At 37.6% G+C, this 26,510-nt stretch overlaps 1 protein-coding gene across 9 annotated transcripts in view; it reads left to right on the forward strand.

The window, feature by feature from the left end:
- The window catches only part of FRY (FRY microtubule binding protein), a 230,182-nt gene that overhangs the window by 164,194 nt on the left and 39,478 nt on the right, over positions 1–26,510 (forward strand). For all 9 annotated transcript variants that reach the window (XM_057410413.1, XM_057410416.1, XM_057410415.1 and 6 more), the window contains 17 exons: positions 360–459; positions 766–937; positions 2,610–2,866; positions 4,355–4,501; positions 8,082–8,250; positions 9,030–9,120; positions 10,286–10,368; positions 13,461–13,611; positions 14,186–14,289; positions 16,345–16,530; positions 18,643–18,841; positions 19,470–19,591; positions 20,456–20,643; positions 21,579–21,673; positions 22,730–23,331; positions 25,024–25,121; positions 25,213–25,383. In XM_057410413.1, coding sequence (XP_057266396.1) covers positions 360–459; positions 766–937; positions 2,610–2,866; positions 4,355–4,501; positions 8,082–8,250; positions 9,030–9,120; positions 10,286–10,368; positions 13,461–13,611; positions 14,186–14,289; positions 16,345–16,530; positions 18,643–18,841; positions 19,470–19,591; positions 20,456–20,643; positions 21,579–21,673; positions 22,730–23,331; positions 25,024–25,121; positions 25,213–25,383 — 2,935 coding nt within the window. The remainder of the gene's footprint in view (positions 1–359; positions 460–765; positions 938–2,609; positions 2,867–4,354; positions 4,502–8,081; positions 8,251–9,029; positions 9,121–10,285; positions 10,369–13,460; positions 13,612–14,185; positions 14,290–16,344; positions 16,531–18,642; positions 18,842–19,469; positions 19,592–20,455; positions 20,644–21,578; positions 21,674–22,729; positions 23,332–25,023; positions 25,122–25,212; positions 25,384–26,510) is intronic.

Consider the following 26,510-nt stretch of genomic DNA (forward strand, 5'->3'; position numbering starts at 1 on the left):
TTCATGTTACCCATCTTCTCTCATGGGTGTTGGCCTGTTCTGTAAGGAGTTCATATAATAAGTGAAAATGAATTGACAGTTATAGACACAGGTATTGCATTTCTCACTGTGGGTAACTCAGTGCATTCCTAAGCATTAGTCTAAGGTAATTATAAATAATCCTTTCTTTCTTCCCATTCACCAGATGGTCCTTTGATCAAGCAGCATGTATTCTTAAGAGCTCCCTTTCCCATATTCTGGTGGAGGAACAGAGAAAAGAAAGATGACATTCTCTTTAGACCATATTACAGAGTAAATCAGAGGAATATAACATGCATTACTCACCAACATTCACAAAAATGTACTGTTTGTTTTTCTAGGAACTATCCTTTTGATATAGTGACGCTTTTAAATTTGGTGCTGTTCAAAGCATCTGACACCAACAGAGAGATTTATGAAATTTCCATGCAACTTATGCAGGCATGTATCAGCAACTTTTTTTTCCTCCTATCTTTGGGTTTTTTTTGTGAGCCTCTTATAAAGTACTGTTTATTTGCTTTTCAGTTTTGTTTTGATAGTAAACAATTAGTTTTGTCTTGGCTATAAATTCTTACAGGAATATTTATATAAAAATGAATGGAAAAATAATAGTTATCATGTCTTTCAAATTTGGAGAGTATATACTGGAGCATATAGATCATTCTCTGATACCTGAACTTGAAATGCTGACATTTCCTGAGTTAATGAATTTTTTGTCTCATTACATTATTTTTTTCTCTTTCATAGATCCTTGAATCAAAGCTTTTTGTTTATTCAAAAAAGGTAGCTGAGCAAAGACCCGGTAGTATCTTGTATGGTACACATGGTCCATTGCCACCTCTTTACAGTGTCTCACTTGCTCTTCTTTCATATGAACTAGCAAGGATGTATCCTGAACTCACCCTTCCACTTTTTTCAGGTACTTATATCTGTCTGACTATATCTATTTTACATTTTTGTACAAATGGTAAACTGCTAAGACATTTTGACTCTGAACAGCAATTCTGCTTCTAAATTTAGCTTGACCTGTTTTTATTCTGGTTCAGGTCAAATCAGATTTAATAATGCAATGTATATTTCGTAGAGGTACTGATACAAAGTACAGAATAGCTATTTAAAAACCCTGTTTGGGGACTCTATGCTGCTTGCATCATCTCAGGGTAACTTTGAAATTGCAAGGGTCCTGAGCAAGTTAAAGTGACACTGGCAAACTACTATAATGGATTCCTGTGTTAAGCACAGTTATTCTTCTTATACATACATTTGTATAGATGATACTTGAGAGGATAGAGTTCTTAATTTTGTATAAACATGACTTCATCTTTGGCAAGATTGACTGCCTGTGTCTGGTTTTACTAATGATTCAAATGACTCTGAATGCGTGATCTCTACCTTCTGTTATTTGAAACTTCTGCAACTCTTAGTATTGTTTTCATTTTATCAGAAATATCTTTGTTGAGATTAATGAGAAAAATGTTAAAGCATCAGACCTGCAGCAGCACCATTCAGAATATGCCCACTCTGAGACCATTCCTGGGAGCAATGACACTTTGGGATGTATCTGTCTCTTTTAATCCATCTAAATGTGTTGCTCTAGTTCTTAAATAACAGAATGCAATGTCTGCAACCGTGGGAATTCTTACTGGCTCTTAAAATCCCATTCTGTTATTTTTACTGGGTCTGAGAAAGGGTAAAGGAACAATACATCATCCATTTCACAGTGCCCAAGATACCGTAAGTTATAAATAACTGGTATAGGGAAATTCTGATGGCTCATTTATCTTAAGAAAAAAAGCAAATGTTGTTCATTATTGCTGTTACCATCTATTCATGTTGCTGTAGAGGCTGTGTCACTTAAAAGAACTCAAATCCACAGTCCAAATTAGGGCCCCTTTTCATACATCTAGAATCATAAGGAGAGAAAACAGCCTATGTCTTGAAGATTTTTAAAAACCAGGCTGCGAGGAATGAAAAGAAATGTTAACTGTTCTGATTTTACAGAAGAATTCTGGTAAGGAGAGCTAATGTGGTTCACCTTGGCAGGAAGCCTGTCACTGTATTTCTTACCCAGATTTTACAAATCTCTTTCACTTACAGTGCCAGTTCATTTTTATAAACTAGATAAAGTTCTCCTGCACTGGCAGGAGATTTAAAATACAGCTTAGATACATGGAGGCTAATGCGGCATTTGTAATTCTGCAGAACACTTTTGTATGTTTATTATAATTCTCCAAAAGCTCTTGAAATTCTAGAATAACTGCCAGTAACTGAATTATCCTTTTTTTTTCTTTATTAACATCTGTTTCACTTAATACCTAATATGGGCACAATAACAAAGGGTGACGTTCTGTTTCAAAGCCCAGAGTATGTTAGTTATTTTAGACAGAAGACCTGACCAATTGCTTCCTATGATTGAACATTAAATTAATGTTTTTCTTCAGGAAGTTCAAGTACATGCTTTTGTATGCTTGTGGTGTGCAAGGTAAAAACCATCAGGTAGCCTAACACATGTCAGAAATCTGATTTAAATTGTGTACTTAAAGTTTCTTCATAAACTAATATGTTGGCCTTTTCAACTTTTACAATTTTAGAGGTAAGCCAGCGATTTCCAACAACGCATCCAAATGGAAGACAGATCATGCTTACCTATCTGCTACCATGGCTTCATAATATTGAACTTGTAGACAACAGGCTGCTGCTCCCTGGTTCAAGCCCTACTACTCCAGAGGATGAACTGAAAGACAAGGATGGGGAAATAGCAGCCACAAATGGACTAAAAGGCAATGGCTGGGGCTCTCCTGAAGCCACCTCACTGGTTCTTAATAATCTCATGTATATGACAGCCAAGGTAAAAAAGCAAAACAAAGAAATGAACCTGTAAAACAATTTCTGAAATATTCCAACTTAGATTTCTTAAACAAAAGGTATTTAGGTTTCTTGCCTCTGATACCAGTATTTTTGCATGGGAACATTCTGTACTAATGAGACACAACCTTGTTTTTGAGGAAGGTCCTTCACTTTTTCTTCTTAGGACAATGCTAAAACTGTTCTCTTTCAAAATATGAACAGTGTTTTACCCTATTTTTTAAAAAAACCCAAACTACTTAATAGTGAGAGCATGATGGATTATCCATAGAGGAACTAAGTTCAGTTCCCTCCTTTATCACCTCTTGGATTAATGTCTAAGGCAGCAGATGAAAGTTTATTTGGGGATAAGAATAAGCACCTGGAATTTGTCCTACTGAAGTGCTTATACTTTTTAGGAAACAAATATTTTTTAAGAAAGTGGAAAGGAAATAGGAATATAAATCTTTAAGGTACTAGTTAAAGCATGCTTTTGTAAAAGGGAAGATATTTTAGATTGACGGTCCTGATGAAAGACCAGGAACTCCTTTTTTCCAATTACTTTTTCATGTAAAATGCCCAAGCAGCTGGTGGAGAAGGTACTGGGAATCCATCTTTTCCTCCTCTTTGCTGAGTTGCAGGCACTAGTGTGCGGTGCCTGATCTGGCACTGCTTTTGCCAGATGCAGTATATATGTCTAAACTGCTAAATACATAAACTGCAGGAAGCAATGCTTGACACCTATGTCATATGGGACAGAATGGTTTGTATTTCCTAACTTGCTCAGGGTTAGTCCTCTCTCAAGCAGAATGTCTGCATCCTTGCTACATAGCAGTAGATTCTGGATCTTGCCTCATATAGAGGCCCTGTAAGTAAAACATCATTATTATTTTGTGTGCATTTTGTCATATGAGAATGTCTGAAGTAATGTGGGGGCTGCACTTCAACCCACCAGAATGTTTTTTTGATACTTGTTGCATATCCAAGGCATGCTACTAGCTCATGAATTATCTGATGGTATGGAATCTCTAGGATATTGTTAGCGGAATTTTATTAGTTCATAACAACCGTGATGCACTTTCACCTTTAATGCCTACCAGCAGCAGTCAGAGTAAATTGCTTCCAAAAACCACACAGAGTTTTTGCTGCAGAGTGAACAAGTGTGCTTTCTTCAAACCATACCAATTGACCTAGCATTGAGGCTGTCTGTGTGACAGAGGAACTGGCATCTTGAAGTACTACTGTAGATGCCAGCAGATGTAGATGGCAGTGTAGATGTAGCTTTATTTGTGATTTAAGTCTTTCTGTGGATCTGAACCTAATTACTTTTAAATAGAATGTACTCTGACATCTGTCAGGTTTTTAAAATACTGGTTTGTCACTTTTTACATCACTTTACTCTTGGTTTTGCATGAGAAAAAGCTCTCAAAGAGTACACTTTAGTTTGGAGGTCTGCATATTTCAAGAAATGTATGTCTGTGATCCTTTGCAGTATGGAGATGAAATTCCTGGACCAGAGATGGAAAATGTCTGGAATGCTTTGGCCAACAATGAAAAATGGAGTAACAACCTTAGGATAACACTGCAGTTTCTCATTAGTTTGTGTGGTGTTAGTAGTGATACCATCCTTTTACCTTATGTAAGTGTTTGCGCTTTATTTTATTTACTGTTGGTTGCACGGGTTTTAATGAAGAAAACACCCATGACATTGGGAAGTACCAACATATTCCCTCGCGTACTGTACAAAATTACATCATGGGAATAAATGAGCCAGGAAACTGAAATTCGGGAAAGGAGCTGAGTAGTAGGAATATCAATCTCCCCCAGCAGAGCACACCTCATTTCAAGCAAGGGATAGGCCCTTTTGAGCAAAGAGCAACTTTCCATGTCTGTGTAAGGGGCCAGTAACAGGGACTGGCCATAAATTGCCAGAATAAGTGGGAAAAAATACTAGAAATATTTTTTCATGTCAGAATTGCATGAAAATCTGCAATCTCTCTATCTTAAAAATTTTATTAAAAAGACAGAGTGACTGTTGAGAGGTTAATTTAAGTGGCATGAAAAATGAAGTAAAAATATTCATTGCTTATATTTTTTCTCATTTATCAATTAGCTACATTCTTTCCTTCTTTAGCAGACTAAGGCTTTGTGTGGTTCATAAAAGACATAAGATACCTAACCATTATAAGGTCCTTACCATACCAACTTCTGCCTTTGCATGGCTGTCATGAATTATATAACTGTTCCTGCAATGTGCAAATCAAACTGTGCAGGATATTGTTATTATTCAAGTTAAAATAAAATCAGGGCTGTCTGAGAAAAGCAAGATAGTTCCATTCCCATGTTCCTTACTGCTTGGTTGCTGGATGAACCAGAATCTAAATTTAGTAATTTTTTAAGGACAATTACAGTATTCTGTTTTATTAGTTAATCTCTTTCTATTGATTTCCCTGAAATAAACTTGAAATTAGTATTAGTATGATTAAACTTATATAAGAAGCCTCATAAACATCCTTCATTTACAACTGCTGAAATAATACTTTAAATGTTTAGGATGGTTGCAATGCATAGTAGAATAAAGGAAATATAGAAGCTCTTAAAAATATTCAAGATGTTGTACCATAGACATCTTTTGTGTTGTACCATTTGAAAGTGGAGTTGGTGTAAGAACAAGCTCAAGATTTGTATAAGAGTACAAAAGGGTTGATCCCAAATGTCTTGAGGGTAATGAAGATATTTTCATCAATTGTGACAGAGTGACAGAGGCTCTCCCAGGTTTTTCCAATTGACTTATCCTACAATCTGTGACAGACTTGGGATCAGACCCAAAGGTGGCCTCCATGAGGAGGAGCTGTGTTGGCAGATAACAAAAATAAGAGGCAAAATGAGTGCTGTTGTATTTCTCACAGCTAACAAAATGAATAGGGGCAGTTTTCTAAGAGGAAGGAGTAATTCTCTGCTGAGTCTGTGTCTCACTCCTAAATCTGTAGCCTGATTGGAAATACCTGCTAACCCTGTCACTTCTTGCCCAGGAGCCCCTTACATGCAGCTTCTTCCCATCCAGATACTTGCCAACCCAGAGCTTTCAACACATTCTTTTTCCACAACTGTTGCCATCCCACAGCTCTGAACAGCCTACCTCAAACCCTCTTCTTACCCATAGCAGTCTTCTTCTTCAGATTCTTTCCAGACCCTCTTGCCTCAACGCCTGGGCTCTCACAGCCTTGTCCTTCTACAGAACAATACAGTCCTCTTACTCCCAAAGACAGCAGTCTGGTTTAACATCTCCAGCTTCATCTGCTCAGCATCTGCTGTTTTGCCTGTGGGACCGTTCTGCTTATCCTTCCAGGCTTCTAGTGGCTCTTAAGACAATCAGGTTTTCATTGGTGTTGCAGCTGAGAAGGTTCCTGCTTTCTGCTTCCCTGTTAGTCTGTTCTGTAATGCTGAGATAAAATTTTGATTCACAGATTTTGCAAAATCTGAAGAAGTTTTCTGTAGGAAGCCTGACTGTGCTTATGAGTCACCCTTAACTGATAACTTTGGAGTAGGAAGATACACCAGGCTCATCTGCTCAGTGTTTGGATAATGCCCTGGGGTTTGCAGATAAGAAATCATACCTATGTCTGCTAACTACACATGCTACTGATACCATAAACATGTATCTTCCATTATCATGTAGATAACACATACACATTAGGAAATAAAGATAAATTACTATTCCAGCTCACCTGGGCTCAAAAGTTGAGGCAGTTGCAAGATTGCCACTTTACCAGCCTCCTTTTGGAGCCCTCTGTGCCCCAAGGCAGTTACCAGCTGCTTCATGCCTTCAGCCATCTGTTCTGCCCATGTGGGTTCACGCTAAAAGCATTCCTGATTTACTTTATTTGTGTATTATTTATTTATTTTTAATCAGCTAGATTCATTGCTTTGTCTCTTGTTTTCTTTAAGCAATTTTTTCCCAGTGTCCCAGTGCAAAATGCTGAACTGTCCTTTCTTTCACATACATACTGAAAGATTTCTTGGAATATTTATGCTTCAGAAACCTCTTCAGCAAAGACTTAGTGGAGGCAACATGACCCCTTCTGGAATGAAAGAAGCTTGAAGTGGCACTGTGAGCCCACCTAGAAATGAGCCCTGGAAAGGAGTTGGATTTATATCTGGAAAGTCTCGGGGAAGTTTTTTGTACAGTAGAGTATAAGAGACTTTGAATATGTACATTTTCTCTACTTTAAGCAAAAGAAAAGGAGAGAAAAAAGAGGAAAAAAGAAGCAGTCAGGAAGTTTATTTTAACAAAAGTATTTAAGAGTATAAGAACAGTGGTACTTGGTAAGGCCAACAGGCAGTTCAAACCAGCGTATCAGCTCCACTATAACTGTCAGCCACAGAGGTATGCTTCGCCATAGGGTTTCCCATCTTCACCAGTTTATGAATCGAAAGGTTTTGAGCCATGCTGAGTCTCTGCTTTTAATAACCGTCATAAAATCCAAAAGGTTTTTTTTTTCTGCAAGAATTCAGACTAATTCAGTCTCAGTATCAAAACAGCCCTCATTTCTGCAGTGCATACAATAAAGTTTGAGGTCTTGTTAAAAATATATAAAAATTCCCAAAATTTCTGTGAACGATACTCTCAGATTTTTCAAATCAGGATGCATGAAGTCTGTATACGTAATCACTCTGCCTTTTTTCCATGTTCTATTACTTTGATTACAGTTCTAAGTAGGTACTCAGTGCCTGGCTTATTCTATTATGGCTACCTCTTTCACATCAACTGTATCTGGAAATATACACATGTGGATCTAGCTTTCTAGATGAGAAGTTTGCTCCGTTCAAGAGAGTAAAATCCATCATGTGGAAATCACATACTGAAACTATAAATCCCTGAGTGTAATTCAGAGTTAATGCTGATATCCTTAAATGATAGGTTCAAAATTAGGTGGCTTTTGTATGTGTGTGTTATATAGTTATACACATAAACAGCTCATTTGTGGATGGTAAGCAAAAACTTTGGCATAATCAGATCACAGATTCACATTGCTGAAGAAAATATCTTGATATCAAGATGAGCAGTTTTATTTTGATATGAACAAAATGGATGCAATTGTGTGGTTGCGTTGACCCAGAGTAACATTTGCCTCATGGTTCTTTTCAGTGGTGTAGTGTAACATGTATTGGTTACTTCAGAAATGTACTTTGAACTTAACTGTTATTTTCTTCTCTAGATAAAAAAGGTTGCAATATATCTATGTCGCAACAACACTATTCAGACCATGGAAGAGCTTCTTTTTGAGCTGCAGCAAACAGACCCAGTGAACCCAATAGTTCAGCATTGTGATAATCCTCCATTTTACCGTTTTGCTGCCAGTAACAAAGCCTCAGCTGCAGCTTCTGGTATGACCTAAATAAATTTTTCATTTATGCTTTCCTGCTCTTTTGAGTCTTTATCTCTTACAAAAACAAAAACAAACAAACAAACAAAAAAAAACCAAAAACCAAAAAAAACCCCTCTTGCTTTTGTACCCATTCAGATCTGTGTATATATAAAGTGCAAACTGTAGGCCCTGCAATTATAAGTGCAATATATAGTGCAAATTATAGTCCTTTTTGATTCCTTAATGTTGTATATACTTTGTAAACATATGCTTTATTTTTTCAACTATTTTAATAGGACATTACCAATGTTTGGTGAACTCACATGAGGTGGTTCTTTTACCACTAGTTTCTCAGAACAAGAAGTCATCATCAAGGCTGCCATCACAGCAGATACACCAAAGCAGCAGTTTCCTGAAAACTGAGAGCCTCAACCATGTGGCGGTTCTATTTCCAGACACTAATGCTGTTTCCAAGCTACAGTAGTCAAGACCAACCCCAAATTTAACCTTGTCAATGTTTTGTCAAATTCTTGAAAAACAATAGTTTATGTCACCTGAGAATGAGCTTCCTTTAAGGAGCAGAAGCGCATCATTATGTTAATCAACCCCTCAAAGCATGTAAACTACATCATTAGTCCTCATTTGTAGAGGTAACAGTGTTCATTCATATGTGCAAATACTTGCAGGATGATCACTTCGACTGTGGCTACTAAGAAAATCTAAGTTACAGGCTTTTATTGCTTTGCAAATACTGTCTGCTGCATGTAACAAATGTTCTTACTGATACCTCATATATAGGAACCACTTCTAGCAGCAACACTGTTGTAGCTGGCCAAGATAGTTTTCCTGATGTAGAGGAGAACAGAATGGTGAAAGAGACTGATGAAAGGTTTGTGGTTTGTTTGATTTGTCTTTTTTTTTCCCCAAAATGTGCATGTTTTTGTAGGCTAAGGGTGAGATGTTGGGCAAAGTTCTACATCGTTTTGTGAGGAGCTCTGATGCTCAGACTGATCCTAAGCAGCATTATCCCAGTAAAACCATCTTAAAATAAGCATATATAAAAGTTAAAAAAAAAAGCTTTTTGTTTGATTCTCGTTCCTGATACTGCTTAATAATAAATTGCAGAGGAATATTTGTTAAATACATTGAATGAGCTGTGCTAAGTACACTGTGGTTTTGTAGGAACTATCCACAAACAAGGAAAATCAAGAACGTATACCAAGTAATGACTACTAAAATCTTTATGAAAAATCAGGTTTGATCACACCTTTTGATTTCATGGACAGTGAGTAAAATTTAATGTTAAAATTAAGCCTTACAGAAGAAAGCTGTGTCAAATATTTTGCTGAGAAATCATACATACAACTTTTGCTACTTACGGTACATACTGACAAATCGTGAATGAGTAAATACAAAGCTTAATGACCATCAGATCCCTGAGCACAGACAGATATATATATCTTCTCTCGCTCAAACCCAACAAAGGAGATCACTAGGAAAAGTTAGCTTATCGTGGTTCTGTGGCAGATTTGAGGACAGCTATGAACAGTTTGTTCTGTCTCTTGTATCCCTTAACTCATCTGCTAAATTTGCTATGGCAGTTGCTGGATTTTCCAAAGGGTGATCTGCAGCAGCTTGTGCTGTTTGATACCTGTACAGGCTTGACTTTGGACTATTCAGTCAGTTACTGCATTAGCAAGTTGCCAGGATTTTACCCATGAACAGGGGCTGTGACAAAATACTAGCTGTGAACAGTTTTTATCTCAGTTCAGCCTTAGCACAGTTTCTTACTTCAAGAAAATCACACCTTTGCAGCATGAGAATTTTCCATCTGCTAGATTTTAAAAGCTTGTAACACAGGAGCACACCATTAGAACTTCTCAGAAACTGGCTGCAAAAAAACTTCTTTTGTGAAATAAAGACCCTTACATCCACATTACTGTCTACTCCAGTATAAAAGTACATGCTTGAGGAAATGCTTTTTGTGTAGTGTAAGCAGTCAGATGTTCAATGTCAACCTGTGTTTTTAATGAAGATTTTTCTTGTATTTGAAGGTTCAGTAATGTAATCAGAGCACATACCCGACTAGAATCAAGATACAGTAATAGCTCCGGAGGATCTTACGATGATGACAAAAGTAAGTTCTATTATTCAACTTGATGAAATTTCCAGCGTTTTGGTATGAGAGGAAAACATGACTGGTAGAGGCTTTCTGTTTTAAGTTCTGTATAAACAGTAATGTAGCATCACCATATGGAGAATGTCCTTATTTTACCTTCATACCTCATTTAGTTAATTTCCTTTATTTAGCCTGAGCTCAGTCAAACCTATTTAAAGGCCAAGAGAACTTCACAGAAGGCAGCAGCAGAGAATCTTCCAGACAGTAACACCTTGAACCTTCCATATATGGCAAGGTGAAAGACTTCCAAACCACTCCAGCAAGTACTTTGAATTGTGCCTTTTACTAGTATTTCCCTCCAAATCAAGTGCTGTTATATGAGCCTGAAGAAGAGATTCAGGAGTTTCCAAAAATGAGGTCTTCTCTCCTCTTTAGCTTTTCTCTGCTTCCTGCGACCAGTTTCTGCCTGTACTGTGCAAACCTGTGTTTGAGGGGAGAGTGAAATAGGGCTCCTGAGCATGCTTATTGTTCCTTATGTATTTCTACTAAATGTACTATGAGTGGACACTTGATGCTCAGCATAAATTCCAAAGAAAACCAAGGTATTTCTCTCAACTGTTGAGTGACAGTGTAAATTTTCAGAGTTTGGTGGTTGGACTTTATTTCTGGAGTGAATTGTATAGAAGCCAATCTACAGATTTTGGTCAGGCCCTAACCAAATGTAAAAAAGGCAAGACCTATTTATTGGCTTTCATCTCTGACTTACTTAATAAAGCCTGGTCAAATAATATAGAGGCCATAATGTCTTGTCCTGGTGCTACAGGCACATTTTGGGACAGTATTTTGACATAAAAAGTAAAGATCTTACATATTCTTTAATCCAAGTAGATTTTTGGCAATACTTTCCTGCAAAATAACAAAACACTGTACAATACAACAGGATAATTTAAAGTATTTAGACAACTATTTTTCATAATTACAAAGAACAATATTTACAACATATTGCCTATGTACATACTGCAGTATTTAAATACACAAAAAAGAGTGCAACGTATTAAATTCAGTGGCGTTCGGCACACTGGTCTTGTTTTTCTTATGCCTTGCTAGTGCTGCAGGTACTAAAAATTCTTCAGCAGATGTTGACTGGAGCACCAGCACTAATCTGATCTGCATGAACAGTCTTTCAAAACAGAACAATGTTTGTATTGTCAGAACATTCTTCACAAGTAGCTGGTTTTGACAAGAGCTTAGAGTAATAAAAGGTTAAAAAGTACTGCCATTTTTTTTGCTCTTTGGAATGTCTCCTCAAGTCAGTGCCCAAACATTTTTCCTGTCTATACCTGCAAGCTTTATAAGTACTGTGAATATTTATGCAAGGTTTGCTTTTCACAGGGGCCCTTATGCAAATATGTGAATGCCAAGATATAAAATAAATAGAACTCTAAAAAGAAAGAGTAATTCTTATACCATTTGTCATTCCACAAGATAAATAATGCAATTTCAATTAAGAAAGAGCAACTTATTCCCTCTGGCAGGCAGCCCAAGCTGTGAAGTAGTTGGTGATACGGCTTCTCTCTTCTCTGCAGTCTACTTCAGCATACATAAATCGCTGAGGATATAAATAGGCAACACAACTGTGTAGCACAGAAACTCTTTTGTTCAGGCAAAGATTGTATGTTAAGATGCAAAATGCTTCTTTTTTTCTCATTCTGCATGTAAACCCGTGAAAACATGAGTGTGTAGCTTGGTCTTAGTATGGACTTCAAGAAGCAGTTTTATGTGAAACACTTAAATGCAGTGATATTTTTATGTGAAAAGCATCTGTTAAACACTATCTGGTTAATCTTTAGAAGATAAATATGTGAAAATGCTATACTTTGCTACATTATTAGGTCAGTTTATTCTTTATTTGTAGCTAATAAATCATCATGGGAGAAACAAGTAGAGGTCTAAATCATAAAGATCTAAAGTGCCCCTTGGAAGACTAACACTGAAGAATGGGAATGATCAAATTGGCATTTGAATAATAACTGAAGGAGCAGCTACTTCATTGAAGGACTCCTGAAGATCTAGAAACCTGAAGATGATTTGCCAAAACCAAGAAGTGTTGTGCTTTAGAAGACATTAGCTCTGATACTTTTGTAGGAATCAAACTACTTTTGTTTCCTGTGGCACAGCCGAAAAGCATCAGATACAGGCTGTTAAAAAAAAGGAAAGTGCTGAGATTTTTAAACCAACCTAAATGCAGAGGTATAATAACAATTAGAAATAATGCTCTCATTAAAAATTCACAAAAGGCAATATTTGAATATATGTCAAGAGCAGGCCTGGAAAGGATACTTTCCATGGTAGTGTAGCACAGACTGTCAGACCTGAGAAATAAAAACTGGCCAATGGGAAAAATCAGGAAGAATGAGAGAGATCAGAATAGAGAAGAGATGATCAAAGCTGAGAGAAGACAGAAAGTGGTGGAAATAACTTACTTGACCCACATCATTGCAGATAAACAGGTGGAAGAAAAAACCTATTACTCACTAACATACAGCAGCTGTCATACTGACACAAAGTCAAATTAATCTTTGAGAAATTCAAGAGATAATTCATCCCTGTTGAAAGAAAATTACCCTGAAGATGTTTTTTGCATTCCTTATGCCTCCTTCCTAATTCGAGACATTTAACTTCTGCCTTTGTAGCATCTCTCAGCAGGGCACTGGTGAGGAGTTGCAAGAATGTACACGGCTCCTTGCAGCAGATGGCTTCTGACAGCAGCTTTGTTGGCTGAGCTTTTCTCTCATTTTTGAAGAGAAAGTCCGTTGCTTGGTGCTCTGTGATCTGGATCCAAAGCTACGAAGTGACAGCAGGGATTCAGCTGCAGCTCCTACCGTTCAGTGCTGTATGCCTGGAATCTCTTTAATTTCCAGCAGCATGAAAGAGGGATTAAAAATGCATTACTTGTTATTGAACACAGGATTTGCAAACCTCATGTCATCTTATCATGTTATCCAAACAGTTGAGCTATTACGTTAGCATAAACTCTGTTTTACTATTTCTCAAAAATGAGTAACCAGTCTTGTATTTTATGCACTCTGTTTTAATGCTTTTCCACGCAGATGATCCTGTTTCTCCGTACACAAGCTGGTTATTGAATATTGTTGAAACAAAGCAACCACATCCCCTGCCCATGCCTTACAATGGAGGATGTTGGGCACCACTCGTGGACTATCTCCCAGAAACCATCACACCCCGGGGACCCCTTCATAGGTGAGCAGTTTCACATTCTGACATTTCAGTGAGATGCTTCCTCTTACTGGTTGACCAACATCAATCCAACTGTCCCATCACTCAGAACATCATAACTTCAATTTCTGCTAATTTCCAGTGCTAAAATCAACATGCACTGAAGACTTGCAGTTCTACCAGATTTCTACCAGAAAGACTATTTACGATGTGGGAAATCACTTTCTGATATGAATCAGACTGAAGAAACAACTAGAAAAAAAGGAAAATTTCTCTTTCCCAAGCCTCTGTGGCTGTTATTCATAGCACTTTTTCCCCCTTGATCTTTTATTCTAGCTAGGCTATGCATATTCTGAAATTCCTCTTCTACACAATTTGCACTGACAGTTAGAATGTTCTTTTCAGTAATGCGTACTTACTGGCTTAAAGCTGTAACTGTGGTGCTTCAGCATTAGTCAAATTGAAAAGAAATGCTACAGATTTGGAAATTTAGAGATTGTTTAATTAATTATTAATTAATCTTCAGAAATAGCCATGGTGTTACTGTTTTCCCATCTTCAAGAGGTTTCAAACTGATACTGTGATATTTAATTTCCAGGTGCAATATTGCTGTTATCTTCATGACTGAGATGGTAGTGGATCACAGTGTGAGGGAAGATTGGGCCCTTCATCTCCCTTTATTACTACATGCTCTCTTTTTAGGTAAGACTAACAGAACAAGAAATAAAGTTTAAATGTAATCCTGTCCTTTTAGTTTAGTTTTGCTGAAGCTGTAGAGTTGTGTTTCTTAAAGATTTTTAATTATGATTTCCTAAAAAAAAACCACAAAAAAAAAACCACCCTGAGGCAGTTACAGTCTGTGAATTAACCCCAGAACTTTGAAACTTCTGAGTATTTTCACCAATTTCACCCAAATTTGTGAGGTGGGTAGAAATTTGAAAATGATTGTCTTCCTGAAAGATCTCTAAAAAACCTTTACTTGCCTCCCACCCCTGCAAGAAAGTCCCACGAAACTTAGCCCCTCTACAGTCTGGTTTGTGCTGGGCAGTCAGCACATGCTTTAGACCTGGACTACACACACAAGTGCTGCCTCTTACATTTGAAAAAATACTGTGTAAGAGAGCCAAGATACTGTACTGCAGAGATAGTGAAGGAAGGACACAGACCACTGGAAAGCAAGCTTCATTAATTTCACTGCTATTGGAATACTTTATTGTCACTGCCTTCCCCTATATACCTGAGCATAGAGACACTGTTTTTTCAGCATTTCTGTGTCTGTTCTTGACCATAACACAGTTCAACTGGAGAGTGATACATTCCTTATCCTGCCACTTTAGATTATGTAAAGCAAGTGGCCTTATTTGTTAGCACACAAAAGTATCTAGCATTATAAAGCCATTCCGTAACTTGCATGGTTGATAAAGAAAAGTTTTCACAAATAAACCCAGCCTGACACTTGTGAAATAAATGTGTTGGAATACTAGATATTACAGTCCACTTTTCATTCAGTCACCATAGTTACCAGTAAATCTATTCACTGGCACTCTGGAAAGAGTTTGTTGTTCAGTAGACAAAAAGATTAAGTTAGAAGATTACACTGCAGTGGTAGAATATATGTGATATACTTCAGTATACAGTCGAATAAGATACCTTATTCTCCTTTTCTGGTACTCTTTTACCAACTGTTCTGTTTGAAATCTTTTGATGAAATAGGGTGTTGGTTTTTTTTTAAATGCACACTCATTATGCACAAAGAGGTTGGCGAGTTGGCCGTGGTTCTTTTGAAGGAGACTATGGGCAGATAAGTAAGAATCACAGAACCTCCAAATACCTGCCCGTAGGAGCCAAAGACACATTGCTGAGTCTGTGGCAGTATTAGCAGCTTCATTTTTGCAGGCCAGACAAAACCAGCATGATTGGACTGTACTGGAAAACAGTTGACTTGAAAGACCTGTTTGCTGCTGCCACTTCGAGTGATGAAGGAGCTACTTTTTAAAGAGGAATATATCCTGAGAAGAGAGGAGCTAAAGAAGAAAATAATTCAATTTTTCAGCACTGAAACTGCCTCTAAACAGAACAAAGTGTTTTTAAATATCCTGGAAGATGCTGAAAGAGAATTGAAAATTATTACTGCCACTGAGTGCAGTGTATTTCACAAACATCTGTTTCCTTTATATTTGTAATTTGTGAATTATTCAGGTTGTATTAAAATCTTACAAACAGCAGTAATGGTAACCATATCAGAGTATTTCAGTGCTAGGCTTTCCGATTCTGTTCTGCATCCTAAGCTAGTGGGTAATTTCTCATGCTACTCACTGGTAGCTGCAGTTCAAGAGATTTTTTTCTATCAGTTCTTTTAATAAATCAGTATTTTTCTCTGACTCTTTGGACATGTTGTAAAACTGATGTCTGTGCAAGAAAGCCAGATACTGAGATAAGCAATGTAGTTACAACCACCATCAAGAATTTCTCATCTTTAGAGGGTTTCCAGCCCTGTCGAATTAACACTGTAGTGAGACAATGCATGAAGTTGTATTGCCTCACATTGTTTTGTATCTTCTGTATGGGACCTCAGTCTGGAAACTGAATATATACACACATTTAAGTAAAAATGCTAGCAACTGTGTCTGGAAATACTACATCTTATGTTTGTTTGCACTGTTGCCATGAACTGCCTTGGAATTTTTGCTATTTCTGGAATGTGAATTAGTTTATTATTACTTCATATTCAGTGATTGCTGTAACCTTTTCTTTTAGGTCTTGACCATTACCGCCCTGAGGTCTTTGAACATAGTAAAAAATTACTGCTTCACCTTTTGATTGCATTATCTTGCAATAGCAACTATCAAGCCATTGCATCAGTGCTTCTTCAGACTAGAGAGATGAACGAGACCAAGACTCTGACAGTACAACCAGCATACTTACCTGAATATCTTTATACCGGTAATAAAGCAAAAGAAGAAACTAACATTGCATTATTCTGTGAGGTTTTTGAAATGAGGAAATCAAGGTTAATTTCCTAAAATATCACAGCTTGATAAAGTAGTAAAGTGGCAAACATTAAAGGTGCCATTAATATTAATTCCATGTGAACTCCCCTAGAGGTGCACCCAAATTATTATTAGATAACTTTTCATAATAGTAAAAAAGCCATCTAATGGAAAGCAAAATATATAATGTAGAATTTTAAACATTAATACAGATAATAACTTCCGAACTTCTTCCTCAGGGAGCCAGGACTACTTTAAATGAGGGCAATCACTCCTCAGCCTTCAAAAGAAAAGAATAAATAACTCCAACACAGGAAGAATACGCAGCTCAGATTTTCTGTTATTAAGTTAGATTTTACAGTATATACACCCTGCTTTATATCATAGATACACTTCATTTCTGTCATGAGATCTGTTTCCATATTAGGAGCAGTACTTCAGACCTCAGCTGAGATAGGTGTTCTGTTAACTTTTAACAATTTACCTGTTTTTGAGGAGTTGGCTGGTAACAATTTGTAGAAAGCTGCTATTGTCAGGTAATATTACTAAAATCGAGAATAGTGTTGAGATTTGAAGGAATCACAAAACCAATGTAGAGTTATGGAGTCAGGATTAATTGTTTGGGAAACGGTCAGGACCTTTGCAATACAGTTAGAAATGACACTAAATTAGTGGCATTTCTGTGATTCTTTAGGAATGTAACCAGAAGTAATAAATAGTTTAGCTTTATGAAGAATATTACTTGGTAACTGATTATTATGTTTTATGAGCCACAAAAAAAAAAAATAAAGTAGTGAGAAGAAGGAGTAGCTATTTCAGATTAATGAATTAATTTGGCCATTTGAAAGAGAATTGAAAAGAGATTACTGCCACAGAGTGCAGTGTATTTCACAAATATCTGTTTCCTTTGTAATTTATGAATTATTCAGGTTGTGTTAAAATCTTACACAACAATTATGGTTTCATTCTAATAATGTCTGGCAAAATTGCCTCATACATGAATTTCCTGTCTTGAATTGTGTAGATCTCTTTTCCAACACATGTCCATGAATTATTAAATACAGAATAAAATTCTTACAATAAAATTATATTACTGCTTTTCTGCCAAAATGAAATCACTTTTCACTCTTGTGTCTGAACAACAAAATTGGTACCACTGGGCCACTGAAGTCCAAGAAGTTACTAAAACTTTTTATTTGTACTCTTTTTTGAGCAGCTAATATTAAGTGTGAGAGTGTGGGTGAGTAGCCATAGCAAAAAATTCCTAACTGAAAATACTTTGGTTCAGGTTTGTTCCTGAATGTCAGGCAACTAAATTAGGTCTCCTGACCTGCAGTGGACTTTGTCAGCAGGTCTGGGACTCCTGCTCCCAGTGTTACTGCAAGTCCAATTTTTCTGTTGTTGATACAGCCAAGACGACAAGCAGTCTAATCTTAAGAAAACTGGTCTTAGTTTTTAATTTCAGATCTTAAGTTGTGTGGCAAGCTTTTGATCTAGCAGAACTCTTACTCAGATATTTAATCTTAATGCTGAAAATATTTCGTGAGTAGTCCAATGTTTACAGTTACTAAAGGTGTTGAACAGAAGCCTTAAGCATTTGTGTCTTGATCGTCATTACATTTGTAAAATTAGGAGATCATCATTGTTCTAAAACTTTCCACCCTGAAGAGGCTTTTTCCTCATCAGACTAGCCCAGAGAAGTGAGCTGAACTTAGCATGCACTAAGCCAACTTCAAAATTCACTTTACAGAAAGTCGTACTTCTGAATGTAAAATACCCTGCAGCATTTGTTTTTTCAAGTACTGCGGCCCTTGTGCATTAAAAAGAAATAAATCTTGACTTCGATATTTTTAATTTACCATTGGATTCTGCATGTTTAGAACCACAGTACCGTTTTCACTCCCACTGGCATTTGACGCTTGTGTTTTGCACGTGTTCTTCCCCATGTTTCCCAGTAGAAGATTTCTGCTGCTGACACTGAAAAGAGCTGCTTGACAGATACTTTAATCTGCAATGCTGCCTTAACAGTGCATTCCACCTTTATCTCCCCTCTTTTGACTGGCAGGTGGCTTTGACTTTTTGCGGGAATACCAGTCATCTCCGGTGCCAGACTCGGGCTTGAGCTCCAGCTCTACCTCCTCCAGTATCAGTCTGGGAGGCAGCAGTGGAAATCTCCCACAGATTACACAAGAGGTTGAGGACATGGATACTGCTGCTGAAACAGATGAGAAAGCAAATAAATTAATTGAGTTTCTGACAACCAGGTAATGGAGATAAGCAGAGGATATGTTTGTACTCTATACTTTCATGTCTTCTCTACAATTATCTGTAGCAACTGAAAAAACTCAGAGGAAAATGACTGAACTTTTATAGTAATTACAGACTCCCATTCCTCTTTCATTGATACTTATAGAAGTAGATAGATACTTAAAAGAACAACGGTGTCAGGAACAGCAGAAAAAAAAAATTGTCTGATGGAAATAAAATGTTTAATTGACTGACAGTACTATGTTCAACAATGAGCTAATGGAAGACAGTTTTATTATTATAAAACTAGATCTGAAGTGTACAGGACATAGTGAAAGGCCTTGGTGAAAGCAATATTAAGTACTGACTACAGCTACCAGATCATAGGCATGTTAAAAGCCATGGATTTGCTTCTGCTGCTCTCTAAATGATATAAATTATATTTCACAAGACAGGTTTTGTAAAATACAGTGTAGGAATATTTATTTTCTTGTATTTTGCTGATAAAGTTCTGTTCAGTTGCATGCTTTCCAGGCAGTGGTCCTGGAAATATCTAATTGCCTTTGCAGTTTATATTTCTTAACAGCTTGTATTTATTTCAGATAACTCAAAGAAATGTTGCACTTTGTTATGTATTTCCTTAAGGGCATTTGGTCCACTTTGGTGCCATGAAGATATCACACCCAAAAATCAGAACACCAAGAGTGCTGAACAGCTCACTAACTTTCTGCGTCATGTTATATCTGTGTTTAAAGATTCCAAATCAGGTAGTAATTTTTTTTCCTTTCATAACTAAAAAAACATTCCATCAAGGTCACACTGACTGTTTATCCTGTGAGTCGGATCTGCTTATGCAGAAGCACAATGTGTTGTATGTCTTAACAAGGATATATGACATATGAAAGAACTGCTTTAAAAAAATCATGGTACACTGTATTGTGGCTGCATGTTAAATCAAACATTTCTTCAAAGCTGTTGGTAGAAAACCTTTTAATTGATTCTACCAGATAAAAGCTCCTCTGTTTCCTGTTGTTAAAATATATCACAGTTATTAAGCAAATGTACTTTGTTAAATTTTTTCTGGCAATAAAAGTTTAGTTTTAATTTATTACAGTTTTAGAGCTTAGGAAATGTATGGTTTGTATGTTCAAACCCAACACGGTCGCTAATTAAATATCTTCCAAGATCAAAGCAGAATACAGCATTGGTATTTAAGACCTTATCCAAAGCCTTCTGAGGCTAATAGAAAGAATCCTGCTTCAGCTCGGCTTTAGGTTTGGGAGTGTTCAGAAGTTACCATGTTACTGCCAGCAAGAATAGTGGATGGCTTGAAAGTTTGTCCAGGAGCTGTAAAAAGAATGAAATCAGATTAATAATTTCAGGGTTTTGCTGGCAAACGTTTACAGATCCAGAATTTTGGTTTTGCAGTTTATTTTCTTACATTCTGTGTCGAATAAACTTAAACAGTGGGAAGTTCTCTCAAACATTGCTGCCTGTCCATTTTTCACAGGGTTTGCAGGATACATTACAGTGCGTATCCTCCTCACAGACTTGGTTCAGGCTGCTTATGACCCACAGTAAAGTTTGTCATTAACAAAAGAATAATAATTGGCACAATGTTCTTTGCTTAGGTTTTCATTTGGAGCAGCATCTAAGTGAAGTTGCTTTGCAAACGGCTCTTTCAAGCTCTTCAAGACATTACGCGGGTCGCTCTTTCCAGATATTCAGGGCCCTAAAGCAGCCCCTTTCTGCACATGCGTTGTCAGACCTCCTGTCAAGATTGGTAGAAGTTATTGGAGAACATGGAGATGAGATTCAGGTAGGAATGTGCACATAAGCTTCTTAGTACTGTTGATTTAGTGTATACTTAACTTAAAATTACTGTTTTAATAAGGTGTTCTGCAGTCAAGTGAAGCAAAGTAGAATGTGACCTTAGAAAAGGTTACCTCTGAGTTCACTGAATTCATATGTACCTTATCAAAGCCTTTTTCAGGCTGTTACAATCTTATAGCTCTAAAGAGAACAACTATAAATCATCTAGTAAATATCACTCAAAATTAAATCTTCGTGATGACCATTTTTTCCATTTTCACATCATTAGTTTGTGCTTAAGGAGCCCATCATCCTCTCTGCTGATGTAATCTGACAGTGTGAAGTAGACACTACCTCATTTCTAAAATGTTAACATCTGTTGGAATAAAAAAATCCACACCATCCATAGTAGTAAGAAACTTACGCTGACTTGATTTGATACAGTCCTCTCTTAGTGAACTATGATGTTCATTTGATTTAGCTAAACAGACAGAAATTTTACAGTCGGGGACTACTTATTGCAAGATTCAAGACTCAATAATGAGAACTACTAGCTCTTAAAAAGGAGTAGACTGACGTCACCTCCATAAGTTACTCACATAATGAAACTGCCACAAAATGACAGTAATATGCTGTCACAACTGCTTGTGCAGAATTTAAATTGGTGACCTACAAGTCAGAGGTTCTGTGTGCCATTACCAGTCCCCTGATGAGATATGTGCCCTCCTAGAACGCCCTCATAGATCATTCAGAGGCAGAAAATAAAACACAGTTGTAGTGACATTTTAATGTTCAGGTCAGTGGCATTGAAGTGAATGGTTCTTTTTTCAGGAGAAATTACAGGTTTTCAGTAGGTGCCTATTCCTTTTATGAGCTGAATATTTTAAAATATTCACTGTTTTGAATGTTTTTGTTTAAATGATTAACCTCATGTATTGATAGGGGTATGTAATGGAGGCACTACTTACTTTGGAAGCGGCTGTGGATAATCTGTCTGAGTGTTTGAAGAACAGTGATCTTTTGACAGTGTTATCACGGTAAGAGCCTGTCCTCCTAACTATCTTTTCTTTCAATGTTTCATGATAATAAATGTGCAATTCTGCAGACTGACAGCCAAAATTGTTTTCAATTCTGCCACTGCCTCATTATGTGCACATTGCCACAAGTTGTTTCACAGCTCTGTGTCTCTTATCCCCATTTTGTTCTTACCTGCCTAGACTGTAAGCTGTCCTGCTCTGGTTTGGTGCAGCACCACAAGAAACTCACTTCAGTCATGTCTGTGAGACTTATGGAAGAAAAAATGACAGGCTGCAGTAGACAGTGTGATGTTTTCCTTTTCCTATTTAAAAATTTATTTGCAGTTTGATAAATGAGAAACAGCATGAACTGGCTGCAGTGTGGACTTGCAGCCCAGAAAGCCAACCATATCCTGGGCTGCATCAAAAGGAGTGTGACCAGCAGGTCAAAGGAGGTGATCCTGCCCCTCTACTCTGCTCTTGTGAGACCTCACCTGGAGTATTGTGTGCAGTTCTGGTGTCCTCAACATAAAAAGGACATGGAACTGTTGGAACAAGTCCAGAGGAGGGCCACGAGGATGATCAGGGGACTGGAGCACCTCCTGTATGAAGACAGGCTGAGAAAGCTGGGGCTGTTCAGCCTAGAGAAGAGAAGGCTGCGTGGAGACCTCATAGCAGCCTTCCAGTATCTGAAGGGGGCCTATAAGGATGCTGGGGAGGGACTCTTAATTAGGGACTGTAGTGACAGGACAAGTGGTAATGGGTTAAAACTTAAACAGGGGAAGTTTAGATTGGATATAAGGAGGAAGTTCTTTACTGTGAGGGTAGTGAGGCACTGGAATGGGTTGCCAAAGGGAAGTTGTGAATGCTCCATCCCTGGCGGTGTTCAAGACGAGGTTGGACAGAGCCTTCGGTGACATGGTTTAGTGTGAGGTGTCCCTGCCCATGGCAGGGGGTTGGAACTTGATGATCTTAAGGTCCTTTTGAACCTTAACTATTCTGTGATTCTATGAATATGTACAGGTTTCAAGCTGTGCATTCACACATTGCAATGTATGTTATATATTTTGGTTTCAGTTCATCTTCACCAGATTTAACATCAAGCACCAAACTTACTGCAAACCGGAAGAGCACGGGACAGCTGAATGTAAATCCTGCTAGTGGTAACACAGCCACTGCTGAGCGAAGCAGACACCAGAGGAGCTTCTCTGTACCCAAAAAGTTTGGAGATGTGGACAAGTCCTCGGACCCCCCACGCAGTGCCACACTAGACAGAATTCAAGCATGCACCCAACAAGGCCTGTCCTCTAAAACAAGAAGTTCATCTTCTCTAAAGGACAGTCTCACTGACCCATCCCATATTAACAATCCAACCAACCTCCTGGCCACCATCTTCTGGGTTGCTGTGGCCTTAATGGAATCAGATTTTGAGTTTGAATATCTAATGGCATTGCGGTTACTGAATAAACTTCTGGCTCACTTGCCATTAGATAAAGCTGAAAACCGGGAGAAATTGGAGAAGCTACAAGGACAGCTGAAGTGGGCAGACTTCTCAGGGCTTCAGCAGCTACTCCTGAAAGGATTCACCTCCCTTACTACCACTGATCTCACACTGCAGCTCTTTAGTTTGCTGACACCAGTGTCTCGAATATCCATGGTGGATTCCTCTCAAGCTATAGGTAAAACCAGTATACTTTCCTCTGTTTCAGTTTCCATTGCTTTGACATTTGATGACAGACCTCATTAGGCTATCTGAACAAAACCAGAAATGATGCTTTTTTGTTGTCTTCTAGTATAACATGCTGTACTTTTGCTTTGAGCTGAGTGGGCTTCTTGGAGATTTCATAACAATATAGGGTGTTTCTGAAAAGCCAGTCTATTGCACAACAAGGTTTTGGAGGAATGCAGTAATGTATTATTTAAGATTTCATTTCTAGGGCTTAGCAGTGGACAGTTTGAGTGCTGACAAAGTAAACATGTAAGGAGATGCTGTCATATGTTCTAGTTTATGGCCAGTTTATCCATTTAATTATTTTCAGAATATTTCAAATGACTTAAATTAGTGTTTCATGGGATTTTCCCTAGAAATATAAATATTAAAAACTCTTGTGCACTTTTTAGATTAACTATAATAGCACGTTAGTGAGTGAGGAGAGAGGCCTGGGCTATAGGGAGATAAGGTAACATTTTGAAAATCCCAATTATGTAGACCTTATTAACCCAGTTTTTGACTACTTCTTAATTATTTTTCTTGAAGAGATTTTCTGTATTGTTCCAGATTTTTACTCTTCTGTTTCAGTCAGAAACACAGATATTAAGACAACTGTGTAGGCTTCACAATTAAGTCATAACAAGTTTAGATTCAGACTAAGGGAATGAATGCCATGAATGGTCTGCCCATCTCTAACTGTGTGGTGCCTGTATTCCAGACTTTGATTGGATAATTCACACATGGGCTGTGATGGTACCATCTGCAGGTATCTTTTCTTTTCCCTGAGTATAGAGGAAGCCTAGGGAAATTATGCTCCTAACTTAGACAACTTGTTTAATAGCATAGAACGAGAGGGAATGAATGTTTAGAAAGTCATTTTCATAGATTAGATTCTTTCTTTTCAGAAACCAAATTGTGTCTGAATCTGTCTCTTGGCTTCTGAGCTCTAAGCTCTTACTTGAACTAGAGCAGCTTTAGTTATGGCCCCCAGTTACAGTTGCTGCCTGTATTTCATCAGCTTTAAGCTATGAGCTGTTACAGAAAAGCTGAATCCCAGATCCAGGCAAAGCCCTTATACTAATGACAGCAGCTGGCACTTGGTTCAGGAGCCACCTCCTAGCTTCAAAACCACCAATTTGAGTAGTCTCATTCTACCAGTTACAGCAGAATTTTGATTCATTATTATTATTAACTTGAACAGTATAAAACAACAAAAGCTGTGCCTGGTAGCCTGACCAAAGCAGTTCGTTTATCAATATTCGCTGAATTACTTTTTGTGTTTTAGCATCAGTAAAAGAAATGCCACCAGTTAAGACTGTCAGTAAGACAGTTAAGTGGAAAAGATAAACATACTAACAGGAATAAATTATATACTTTTGTGAGATATTTTATATTGTAAATACCTCTTTTTGTGGTAATATTTGTACAAATAGGTTCATGCTTCCTAACAGTACTGTTGCCTAAATGATGTACTGGATTTTCAAACTAAGGCCCCTTTAAGACAAATGTGGCATGGCCAGTGGCATGATCAACTGGACGGTATTTGTGGATTTATGGCTAATGTAGTATTGAAACAGTGACTTCCCACAAAACAACAACTTAAAGATCACTGTGACTCTTGCTGTCCAAATACACATTTTGTTCTGTATTTTTCTTCTAGGATTTCCACTGAATGTTTTGTGTCTTCTGCCCCATTTAATTCAGCATTTTGACAACCCAAACCAGTTTTGTAAAGATATAGCTGAAAGGATTGCTCAGGTATCAAAGTTACTTACTGTTTTGTACATCCTCAAACCCATAAATGCAGTTGCCTGGTTCTTAATGTGTTTTGACATTTATATTCAATTAGGTTTGTTTGGAAGAGAAGAACCCCAAGCTATCAAATCTTGCACATGTCATGACCCTTTATAAAACACACAGCTATACAAGGGACTGTGCTACCTGGGTAAATGTGGTTTGCCGTTATCTTCATGAAGCATTTGCTGATATTACTTTGAGTATGGTTACATATTTGGCTGAGGTAAGTTTTCAAAAACTCTACTGGTTAACTCTTCTGTTGCACAACAACCCACAGATCTGAAATCTGCCTGCAGATAACTGGGGCTCTCTTTAACTGTTATTTATATTATAATTAAGACTAAAAAGCAGAAATTAACAGAAAGAAAGGGAATTATGTAAGAAATTATTGAACACTAAAACAAAAGGCAGCAAAGGTCTTCCAGGGTGATACATCTTAAAGCAGCTTCACTCACCAGCTGGTCAGATTTTTCACTGTGAAGCAGAGAGAAACTGGACAACTTTTATTTAGATCCCACTGAGCAAAATAAGGGATAGACTAATTCCAAAAGGGATTTAGCAGCATAAATAAGATATCATCTGCTACTTAAGGATCTGATTCTTGGTAAAAATTTGTATGCATTCTTCTAAAGCTGAATGGGATCATCTTGCTGCCCAGGTTTTCACCTGTGCTCATCACTTAATCCTAACATTTCTCATGTGTGGAGTATACAGCTGATGCAGTGTTGTTACTGAGGATCCAAGGCTCAGTTCTGCTCTTTAGCTTAATGCCACTTCTGCTTCCTGTGTCAGGTCAGTATCAGGACACCATTTTCTTGGTAGTTACTGGGTTTATTCTTTCACTTCCCTGCTGTAGTGAGATGCCTTCAGTCTCCCCTCTCATCCAGGGAGAAGACAGTTCTGTGTTCATAGACTCATGGAATCACAGAATCATTAAGGTTGGAATAGACCTTTAAGATCATCAAGTCCACCTAGCACTGCCATGTCCACCACAAAACCATGTCCCTATGCACCACATCTCCATGTCTTTTAGATACCTCCAGGGACAGTGACTCCATCACTTACCTGGGCAGCCTGTTCCAATGCTTGACAACCCTTTTGGTGAAGAAATTTTTCCTGATATCCAACTTAAACATCCCCTACTGCAACTTACGGCCATTTCCTCCCACCCTATCACTTGCTACTTTGGAAAAGAGACCAACACCCACGTCACTAGTAAATTCATTTCTTTAGAATGCTTCTTTAGAGCAGCATTGGAGTTTGGAGCAGATTCGTTCTCCCCTCTGCCAAGGGTCTACAAAAACTCTGCAGGCATCTCTGATACTGGCTATCCACATATATTCAAGAGCC

The sequence above is a fragment of the Pezoporus wallicus genome, unplaced genomic scaffold, assembly GCF_028554395.1.
Source record: "Pezoporus wallicus isolate ANWC-B61680 ecotype Strahan unplaced genomic scaffold, APGP_CSIRO_Pwel_v1 contig_1876, whole genome shotgun sequence".
Classification (NCBI taxonomy): domain Eukaryota; kingdom Metazoa; phylum Chordata; class Aves; order Psittaciformes; family Psittacidae; genus Pezoporus; species Pezoporus wallicus.